At 42.8% G+C, this 11,150-nt stretch overlaps 1 protein-coding gene across 4 annotated transcripts in view; it reads right to left on the bottom strand.

The window, feature by feature from the left end:
* Ildr1 (immunoglobulin like domain containing receptor 1) overlaps positions 1 to 11,150 on the bottom strand; it is a 42,088-nt gene that overhangs the window by 3,235 nt on the left and 27,703 nt on the right. The window contains exons 6-8 of one of the 4 annotated variants that reach the window (XR_012447966.1): positions 10,392 to 10,523; positions 9,393 to 10,195; positions 5,031 to 5,186 (exon numbers count right to left, since the gene is read on the bottom strand). Coding sequence is in view for 3 of the 4 variants with exons in the window: in XM_020154046.2 (XP_020009635.2) it covers positions 5,145 to 5,186; positions 9,393 to 10,195; positions 10,392 to 10,523 (977 nt within the window). In the remaining variant the exon portion in view is untranslated. Of the gene's footprint in view, positions 1 to 4,386; positions 5,187 to 9,392; positions 10,196 to 10,391; positions 10,524 to 11,150 lie in introns of those variants that run through there. The other 3 variants (XM_074073263.1, XM_020154046.2, XM_074073264.1) reach the window with 3 other exon arrangements.

The following is an 11,150-nucleotide window of genomic DNA, read 5'->3' on the forward strand; positions in this document are numbered from 1 at the left end:
CTGAAATTTTCACGGGGTAGCTTTTTCCCATAGAATTATGAAAGAGCGAAATTTTGAGATTTAAGGTTAAAAACAGAACTTCTTATTTCCTTTCTGCAGAAGTTGAAAAGTAATCTTGAATAAACGTATTTTTAAGTTTTCTAAAATAAACTGAGGATCTTGTTTAATGGCAAAACTAAATTGGGAGGTAAGGATCTATTATATTAGAGGAAATATTAAAGTGCTAGCATTCGCATTTTTATATCAGGAAGTCCATTTGAAACCTGAGGTTTTATGGCAAAATGTCAACGTCTCAAATTGCTCAACTTTTTCCTTTGTCTTCTTTTCTTCATTATCTGGAAATTTATTTCCTTTAAGAAATAAAGCCTCTTGAAATGAAAGGTTTGTAGTTTAATAATTCCCCCAGTTTCACTTCAACTTCCTTTTCTTCTATTAAAGTCAAGCCAAAAATTTTTTTTAAAAAAACTAAAAATAGCATTCATATAAATACATTTGAAAAGGGTATTTATTGCTCTCATTCTGTATGTGCAGGGGAAAAACACTTGGAATGATGTTGTCTAAATACACTTAAAATCTGTATTGAGGTATAATATACATAAGAGAAAATTCACCCATTATGAGTGTACAGATTAATAACTTTTAGTAAATTTATAAAACTAACCATTGCCACAATCCAATCTTACAATATTTCCATTATCCCCCAAATAACTGTGTCATCATTTCACAATCTCTGTTCCCCCCTCAGTCCCAGCAACTCTTAGTTTACTGTCTTTCTTAATAGGTTTGCCTTTTCTGGACATTTCATATAATATATGTGGTTGTCGCATCTGACTTCTCTTTTTTTTTTTTTTTTTGAAGTTCATCCATTTTGTAGCATGTGTTGTAGTATGTTTCTTTTTATTGCAGAATAGAGTTCTATTTTTATGGATAACCATGTTTTGGACTAAATTGTATCCTCCTCCCAAATTCATAGGTTGAAGTTCTAAACACCAGTACCTTAGAATGTGACTGTATTTGGAAATAGGGCCTTTAAAAGAAGTAATTAAGTTAAATGAAGCTGCTTAGGGAGTGTCCTAATCTAACCTGAATGGTGTTTTTATATGAAGATATTGGGATATATGAGAGATACAAAGTAAGTTACCATCTGCAAGTCAAATAAAGAAGCCTCAGGAGAAACCAAACCTGCTAGCACCTTGATTTTAGACTTCCAGCCTCCAGAACTGTGGGAAATAAATTTCTATTGTTTAAGCCACGTAGTCTGTGACACTCCGTCTGTGTTAGCAGACTAACACACTAACACAGCATTCTGGTAGCACTGAAGTAGTATCTAATTGTGGTTTTGACTTGCATTTCCCTAATGACTAATTATGTAGGTTATCTTTTCATGTGTTTATTTGCAACTTTTATGTCTTCTTTAGTGACATTTCTATACAAATCTTACCCATCTTAAAAAATTGGGTTGTTTTAGCAGGGCTCCCAGAGATCATAAGGGTTATGGTTCCAGGCCAGCTCAGGCAAAGAAATTCGCCATAAGACTCTATATCAGTAGAAAAAACTAGGCATGGTGGGATGCACCCACCATGCGTAAAATAGGAGGATCAAGGTCCAGGCCAAAGGGAGACCCTAGCTCCAAACTAATGGGACAAAAAGGGTTGCAGGTATGGTTCAAGTAGTAGAATACCTGCCTCACAAGCATGAAGCACTGAGTTCAAACCCCAGTACTGCCTCTCCTCCCCCAAAATGGGTTCTTTTATTATTGAGTTGTAAATAGTCTAAGTATATTCTGGTTACAAGTACTTTTATTTTATTTATGAATTTATTCTCTGGGGTTGTGTCCTGTATTTTTCTATTTTCTTAGTGATATTTGTTTGAAGCATAAAAGTTTTAAATTTTTATGAAGTCTAGTTTATGATTTTTTTTCTTTTAATGATTATATGTTTAGTGGCATATCTAAAACCCTGCCTAACCAAAGGAGACAAAGATTTTCTTCTTTTTGTCTACATGTTTTACAGCTTTAGTTCTTTCATTTAGGACTATTTTCATTTTGATTTAATTTTCTGTGTAAGGTGTGAAGTTAGAATACAAGTTCATCTTTTTGCATATGATCAAACAAATGACACACCACCATTTGTAGTAAAGACTACTTTCCCCCATTAAATTGACTTAGCTTTCCCAATACCCATAAATGAAAGAGCAATGTTGGAGGTATCACAATACCTGACTTTGAATTACTACTGAATCATAATGAAAAAATAAAAAAGCATGGTATTGGCACAAAAACAAACAGAACAGACCCATGGAATAGAAGACTCATAAATAAACCCACACAGCTAAAGCAACCAAAAGTTTAATTATTAAATGTCTTAGCATGGATTTCTTTAGGTTTATTCTGTTTGGGATTCACTCAGATTCTTGGATTCCAGAAGATGGAGTCATTCATCAAATTTGGGAAGTTTTCAGCCATTATTTTTTCACATGTTCAGTTATCCCCACAGTCTTTTTCTTTATTTTCTGGGACTCCAAAGATACAGATGTTGGATATTTTGCTATTATCCCTCAGAGTCCCAAGGCTATGTTGACTTTTTTTCCAGTCTGCATTTTCTCTATTGTTCTGCTTTCAAGTTCACGGATTCCATCCTCCATTATCTCTACTGTTCAGCCTATCCAGCAAATTTTAAATTTCTACTCTGGCATCATTTAGTTCTATAATGTCTTCTTTTTTGATAAAAAATTTTCTGCTATTTTTTCATCACTTCAAGAGAATTTGTAATTATTTTTGTTGCATTTTTACAATGTTTTCTTTAAAATTCATATAATTCCAACATCTGATTCATCAAAGGTTGTCGTCAGCTGATTGCCTTTCTTCATTCAAGTTGTGATGCTCTTGGTTTGGCTTGTGAGCACTGTGTTATGTTAGGTGACTCTGAGTCTTATTTAAGTATTTTATTTCATAGGGAGTTGCTCTGTTTTGTTTATGCATATAAGTCTTTGCTTACTGTCCAATGGCAATTGAACTTCCAAAGTCCTCAGTGGTATTTTTGTCTGCTTGGGCTCCCACTGGTCTCTGCTGGGGCTGCCTGAGGAGACCCGAGGAATTTCCCCTGGCCTAGTTCTCAGAGATTTCTTCATGAGAAAAGGATATGGGGGAATTCTGCTGGTGCTACCCAGCTGCCAGGTTTCTGTGTAAGGTGGGGTAGGGGACCTTGGTTCATCACAATAACATCCTGGACCAGATTGCTAGCTTCAGGGCTGCTAGCAGTGACAGGCGGTTTCTGTGTAAGGTGGGGTAGGGGACCTTGGTTCATCACAATAACATCCTGGACCAGATTGCTAGCTTCAGGGCTGCTAGCAGTGACAGGCGGCATTCCACGGTTCTACAAGTCAGTCCTAGTGTCTCTGAGCAGAGGAGTCTTGGGTCTGTGGAGACAATGAGGCTTCCCTAACTAAGTTACATGCTTTACCTGGGTCTCTCATACTGGTGCCCCTAGTCTGTCTCATCACAAAAGAGGAGCCTTGGGCCCAGGAGGGAAGGAAAGGGCCTCCCCTGGTTGTTTGTTTTTGTCAGGGCTCCCAACCAGTCCCCTTGCCTGAGGTTGCCTGAGTGACTCCATCAGATTCAGGGTGAAGGATGAACTACTGGCTACCTTCTGTTGGTTGGGGAGCTGCAAGTTGCTCTGCCTTTGTGTTGTTTTTCTGGACCTGAATTCGCAAACCAACCCACCACCTTCTTAGTACCAATCAGAGCTTTTTGGTTGTCTCTGATGCTATTTCCAAGATTTACAGTGCTGCACTTTGTAGAAAAACAAGGTTATGCCATCTTTTTCAGATCAGAAGGTTCTCCCTACTGAATCTGGTCTATATTATTTATCAAAATATTTCCCCCTCCCCCATTTTGCTTATTTCAGCCCATTTGTAGATGGATATCAAAAATCCCAAAGAAGACTTTGCCCAATGCATGCTTTAATATATTTTCTCCACATATAAGACTAGGGAAAAAAATGAATGTGTCAATACAACAGCTCTAAATTGAGCTTAAGATCATACACATGGGGATACCATTGAGTCTTCAGCACATAAACCTTGACTTGGGCCATCTTCTTCTAATGTGCTCAGAGAGGATCTCTACATCAAGCATAAGTAGATTCATGAAACCACCGTAGGGAAAATGGGAGGAGGTGGTAGGGTCTATTTCAGGGAAGGCATAGAGCTTTCCTCCTGGGACTCTGTGAGTGGTAAGACCTGCCTGGATGCTTCTGCTTGGGGCATCTCAACCCTGAAAGATTGAGTAGTACTAAGAGGATGATAGTTCTAGAATTGCCCAGGTTAGTCTGGCTCTTCTATGAGCTTCAGTGAGGTAGAGGATTAAACCAATCAAGCACACCAATGTAGAAAGCAGATTTTTATTTGGGAAAGACTCCTCAGCCCATTACATTTATTTATTTGTATTATTTATACTATGTTGTTTCCAAGAAGCATTTAAAGTGATGTTAATGGACACATAATACATAAGAAAATATAAATAGATGTGTGTGGGGGGAAACAAGAGACAGGAATAAGGCTGATGTAAAACTGCTTCCCTGTGACTTTCTACACTTATAATAAACAGCCTATGAAAGAGCACACAACTGTGGAATGTCTGTGCCAGCTCTGACTAGAAACTCAGGAGTGCTCAGGACTGGGGATGTGGGCCACAGACTAGACTCCTAATATGGAATGCGATAGAGGGAGTCAAGTTCCCATGGGAATTTCCCTCCAATCCTCCATAGGTTTCCTTTTCCTGGAACAGACTTGATTTCTTCTTACACATTTCTGAAGTCTCACTGTGAGAATGGCCATGGTGCTGGGCAGTGTAACCTCTACTTGAAGACTCACGCAACTAAGTTCCCGAGGGACCACATCCCTGTTAGAGTCCATTACAAGTCAGAGATGATATAAGTATTCAGAGAGCACAAACCAAGACTATGATTATTCATTCCACAAACTCTTGTTTTTAAGATTCTTCTACTGGATTCTCAGAATCTAAGCCAAACCTGTTAGATGCAGACTTGTAGGGGTCTTCCCAAGTCAGTTGGAAATCTAGGTGATGCTGGTGACACACGGGAGCTGAGAAGTAGCCACCACAGAAGTCGTGCTGTGCCCAGTGACTAAATGACTACACTCCTTCCACTATGGGAGCTCTCTCTCTCCTGAGGAATAGAACACACAAAAAAACCAGTCAGTCAGAGTCTATTGTCTATGCATGCAGTACCAAGGCACACTAGTACAAATTCTATGTAAGGGGTGGCTGCTGTCATAGCAGATCTGAACTAAAAAGTATTTCTTGATTCTTCTTGGGGCCAGTCTTTTCCCCAGGCTTAGGTTTCTCTTCTTTCCTTCTTTGCCACAGCCTCCCTCAAACAATTTTAATTTCTGAAAAGTTCTTACTGTCTTATTCACTCTACCGCTTGTTGTTTTTTTTAAAACATCAAGTCTCCTTCAGACTGAAAAATAAAGGTACTCTGTTCTATTCATCACTCCATATCTCTACCATTTGTTCATGAAGATAGCACTTTTTTCTAAAATGCTTAGCTTCATTCCTTAGTAAGTTCTCTGAAGTCATGTTCCAAAGATTATTATCTCTTTCTGGCTAAACTCAGTGACTTTCCTTCAAGTTATTCCACTTGGTCTTTGGACTTTTTTCCACTTATTCAGTGAGAGAAAGAACTATGGTTTGCATTTCTCAAATTTCTCTGTGTATCATTTCATTTTAGGTTTGAGAATCTAAAGTTATAGTCCAGGAATATAACTGTCCTCATATTATCTGAAATAGGAAGATAAAATATCTGCCTAGAATGTACTGTTCTATACATGTACATCCATAGTACTATAAAAAATCTGCTTCCAATTTATTAAGAAAGTGAGTTTTAGGGGCAATATAATCAAAATACTCTAGGATGAATGTTCTCTGACTAAGAGGACAACTATGAAAAGAGGCAAAAGGAACCATTCCATAGCCTGCCAAATGAAGACCTATACATGAACAAGGATATTTTATTGAAAACAGAAGATTAAAATACTAATATAATGTTTTAAATCAAAAAGTCAAGACAAAAAAGAACAAGGTTGGGAATCTCTTCAGAAAGTTTGAATTTAGCCTGGAAAGAAAGGAACACAGTGGTTTTTCTCCTGTATTAGAATAGGGATGTTTGGACCAGGTTTGGAACAATCCAGAAATGCCTTGAGAAACCCTTTGTATTTGGGCAAGATTGGAAAGAAAGATAATCAGTTTAAAGGAGGCCAGGAACAGAGGGGCCATTCAGTTTATAACCACTAAAGCTAAAAGTTTGAAGTTTCTGCTTCTTATATTTCTGAGATATTTTGGTGGAGTGAAAAGGCCACCAGTGAGTGAGAGTCTGAATGACATCTCAGCAGGAGCCTGGGGTCGATCCCTCAACATAACTTCCATTTTCTCCTGAGTGCAGTGCAGAGAACAGCTCTCACCTATTTTAGGTTCCCATGAGAGTCCCTGCACAGAAGCCCTTGTTTGTTTCTGTTTGTTAAACATTACTCGTGAGAGACAAGTTTCCATGTGAGCCAAAAAATATTCAGTTGAATTCCTATTTCTCTGAATACTTAATAAAGTATTTTTAGAAATGTTTTGTAAAAGGTTAGGGCCAAACCATCACTGCTAACATCTGATTTAATAGTGAGATATGTTATTAACTCAAAGAATAAGCAGACACTTCAAGTAGTTCACGATCAAGGATCACCACCTAGTGGCTGAACTGCATGGCGCATCTGAACTTGGTTCACGCTGCTATGATGACCTCAGAGGCTAGAACCTGTATGGGAACATTCAGCCCCAAGGGGAGGAGGGGAGAGAAAGACTTTGGCCCTGGAGACTTTCTGCCCCACTAAAAGCATTCAAAATTCAAGTTGTAGATCAAATAAACACTGTGCCCTTCAAACTAACCAATCTGCCAAACCAACCTTTAGTCCTGGGCATCTGGTCTCTTTCAGGATCTAAGTGGAAGGTTGAATGTGACCAAGTAATAATTCTTTGAGGGACAAACCCAAAGGGACCTCAAACAATGGGAGCCTTAAAAATGATCTTGGACAAAATCTTTGGCCCCCAGGAATGACTTTACAATTGAAAATTTGGTTCACTGGTGGGTAGAATTATGGCTGTGTACATCTCAATGATAAAGGAAGCTGTGATACTTCCATAAAATAGGAAGAAAGAAAGTTAGTACAAACTTACTGCTCCCAATGGTACTCTTCTCTCTTTCTAAGGCAGCAGCATTACTTACTGAAAAGGGCCCAGGTGAGAGTCAGAGGACTGTGCTCAAACCTGGCTTCACTCTCTATTGGTTGTGAGGCTTTGAACATATTACTCAACCTGAGTCTTACATGATTATTGTGAGGATTAAATAAAATAAGACTTGGAAAAGACTGGCTCTAGCAACTGGAGCAAAAATGTCATCTTACCCCTCTCTCGCTTACAAGAAGCCAAACTACTTAAAGAAAAGAAGGAAATGCAAAATTTTAACCTGGGGCCAGGTGCAATGGTTCATGTCTACACTCCCAGTTACTCATGAGGTGGAGATCAGGAGAACCACAGTTTGAGGCCAGCCTTGTTCAAGACCAGCCCAGGGAAAATTTAGCAAGACCCCATCTCAGAAAATAACCCAAGAGTGGTGGTTCACTCCTGTAATCCCAGCTATCTGGGAGGCATAGATAGGAGGACCATGGTCCAAGGTTGACCCAGTCAAAAAGGCACAAGGTCTTATCTGAAAAATAACCACATCTAAAAGGGCTGTGGTGTGGCACAAGTGGTAGAGTGCTTGCCTGGCAAGCAGAAGACTCTGAGTTCAATCCCCAGTACTGCAATAAATAAATAAATAACCTGAGGAAAAAAATAGATCTTTGACCAAAACCTTTTTCTAAATTACATTTTTCTGTTCAAATGATGAGGCATGTTTTGTCACTATGTGGGTGCAGTAACTGCAATGGTAGTTGTAGTTATCCCAGATTTGACTGCTTTTGTACTTTCTTTTAGGATTTAACTTCCTTTAAGGTACACAGAAAAACAGTTGCTATGTCTGCAGATGAGGACAGTTGTACACACAGCACTCTTTTGCCTCTGCTGATAGTCAAAGGGATGAGTGAGGGACGATCTCAGAGCAGAGGGTGCTTATCAGAATTGTTGTCTTGTGTGGCCCCAGAGAACAGGGTGGCTGTGAGGATTAGATGGGATGTGCACAAGGTCACAGCTCAGTACCATGGGGCGGGGGAGGCTATCTTCACTTCTGCTCCTCTCTGCCTCTCATGGGACACCTGTGAGAAAATGACACAGTGGCCTTCGATTATTTCAGAAATGCCTGCTGGTCTTCACCACTTTCCTCAAATGTGACTCTCTCATCAAGGTCTGCTGTAGAGAGCAGCCCCTGGCTCTCCTAAGGGGCCTTGCACGTACGATATGTTTGATTTTTCAAAAAATCCCTGTACTTCCAACTGTGAAATATCCTTTGAAACCTGGGAGAGATTACAGCTCTTCTTATAACATCCCTTTCCTCTGCGCCCTCACCTCAGAGCCCAGCACAGCTCCCTTTGGGTATCAGCAGAGGCAAGAGAGGAAAAGATTTTGGTCAGATCAAGAAAAGATTGTCATGTGTAAGTTAGCTCTAAGCAGTTTTGAGCAATGGTGGTGAGCTTTACAAAGTAGCAACAGGAAGGAACACTGTCATTTGGGTGTATTAAATCTAAAACGATGTTTAAAAAGTAGTATCTTTGAAAAAGAAGAAAGGTCTATATCCAGAGGCACCAAAGCCCTATTTCCTCCTGTTCCTCTTCAGCATTCTAAAGTTCTGGCCCATAATATTTGGAATGCCAGGGTCGCTTGGGTTTTTCTGTTGTTGTTGTTTTTCATCAGTGTAATGATCCTTCTTAGGACAATCTGAGAGGCCTGGTCCTTGTATATAGCAGGGCTCTGCTGACTTGACAAACCTCCTGGCTGCTGCTGCCTGCTCTGATTTGGGGTAAAGAAATACAGTTGTGCAAAGAAACGCAAGGTAATTGTACCAGGAGGGAAGCCTTAGACCTGAGGCCTGCATTCAAGTCTAGCTCCACCACTCACAGGGGGGCCTCATTTCCTCATCGGTGGCCTGCCTCCTGGGGCTGTGAGCACAGCTGGTGACAATGAAGCTAAAAGGCCCTTTGTAAGCATTCATGCCCTGCTCCCTGCTGTCCTAGGTCCGTTTAGTTCTAATAAGAGGTGGTGTCCCACAAACAGGGAGGAGGCACCCTCCTGCACAGTGAGCTGCGAGGCGAGGCGGCCGGCTGGAGGGTCCTGCTGCCCACCCCGACCCCGACCCCGACCCCGACCCTCACTCAGCAGGATGCCCCAGGCTCACCGATCGCCTCTCCACACTCCCTCTTTTCCTGCCATTCTTGCCTGCAGTGACATCCAGCGAGCGGTAGCTGGGCGGCTTCTCCTCGGGCAGCTTTGGGGAGTGCGAGCGGCGGCGGCGGCGGCGGGACCCCCAGCTCCGGGGCAGCGGCTCCTTGTCCTCCTCGGAGCTCCAGGAGCTGAGGCCCGAGGCCGGGGGAGGGGAGTAGCTGCGGGGCCGCGGCCTCCCGGGCCTCTGCGCGCCCAGCCTGGGACTCGGCCTGCGCGGCCTCTCGCCGTGGCGGCTCCTGCGCCAACGCGCCTCGCTGCTCGAGGGGCCTTCGCTGAGGCTGTCCCTGTCTGACCAGGGCGTGGGGGACCCGTCCAGCCTGGAGCGGTGGTGGCCTCCTCTCCACGGACGCTCCAGCTCCCTTCTCCCTGGTGCCCAGGGTCTGGGCCCCCAGTCCTGGAGCTCGTGGTAGAGATCAGAGTGCTGGGGCTGCCTTCTCCCCTCCCTCTGATCCCAGGGTCTGGAGGGAACAGAGGTGAGCCACTGCTGATAGGAGGAGCTGCTGGCTCTCGAGGACACCGGGTCTCTGATCAGGGGGGGGAGTTGGATGACTCTGCGTTCCACAACCTCTGAGCCCAGGGAGGACAGCATGTTGCGGGGGTGGCCGGATCTAGCTTTGAGGTCCGGGGGTAGAGGCTGAGCTAGGTTGAGGTTCTGCAGCTCTTTCTCCAAATACTCCAGAACACCATTGGCAAGAGGAGGGTGAGTGGTGGTCTGGGTCACTGGCATCTGTGGGAAGCTGGACTGTAAGGACAAATCTGGATGGAAACAAAGACAGAACATGCAGAACTGCTGGCCCCAAACACACTCCTGAAAATGTCACTTTACTTAGCTCGACTCCACTCCTTCCCATCCTCAACCTTAGATGACCACCACGCTGGTCATGCAGGCCCCTGGCAGCCCACATTTCTACCCTTGCCCTCTGCCCCCCCCCAAGTCTCTGGCAAGGTTTACCTCGCTGCAGCAGCGGGTTCATGGCATAAGATGAAAACGGGGAGCTCCTGTTCGCCCCCCAGTACAGGGGTTTTTCCATCATCTGAGGACCTAGGGCCTGAGCCTGCTTCATGTAGTGGTGGCGGGCCAGGGCTGCAGGGGAAGAAGGAGAAATGCAGACCCTCAGCCAGGACAAGCTCCACCCTCCCACTTCACTTCTGTCCACCTAACAGTCTTTCCATGAGGCCAGCTTCTCTTCTCCCTTGCATGAGAGTAAGAATTAAAGGAACAGGGAATCAACTGTGTCTCTGGCAAGGAGCTGGGAATAAATTTGGTGTGAAAAAGACTACAATTCCCATATCCCAGGAAAGCATACTGCTAAAACTCAACTTCCTACTCTTAAAAACATTTTATTAGGCTGGATGTGATGGCTAACACCTGCAATCCTAGGTACTTAGGAGGCCGAGATTGGGAAACTGCGGAAAAAATTTCTCAAGACCCCATCTCAACCAATAAAAGCTGAGAGCAGTAGTGCTCACCTGTCATCCCAGCTCAGGGTCCAGGCCCGACAGGGCAAACCCACAAGACCCTATTTGAAAAATAACCAATGCAAAAAAGACCTGGAGGTAGGACTCAAGTACTGGAGCACCTGCTTAGCAAGCACAAGGCTCTGAGTTCAAACCCCAACACTGGAAAAAAAAAATAAAAGAAATATTTCATTATATCGCCCACTTCAAAGTCACATAAGTGCATAGGTACATACGTAGATATTAGCAGACA

Source organism: Castor canadensis, chromosome 5, assembly GCF_047511655.1.
Source record: "Castor canadensis chromosome 5, mCasCan1.hap1v2, whole genome shotgun sequence".
Classification (NCBI taxonomy): Eukaryota; Metazoa; Chordata; class Mammalia; order Rodentia; family Castoridae; genus Castor; species Castor canadensis.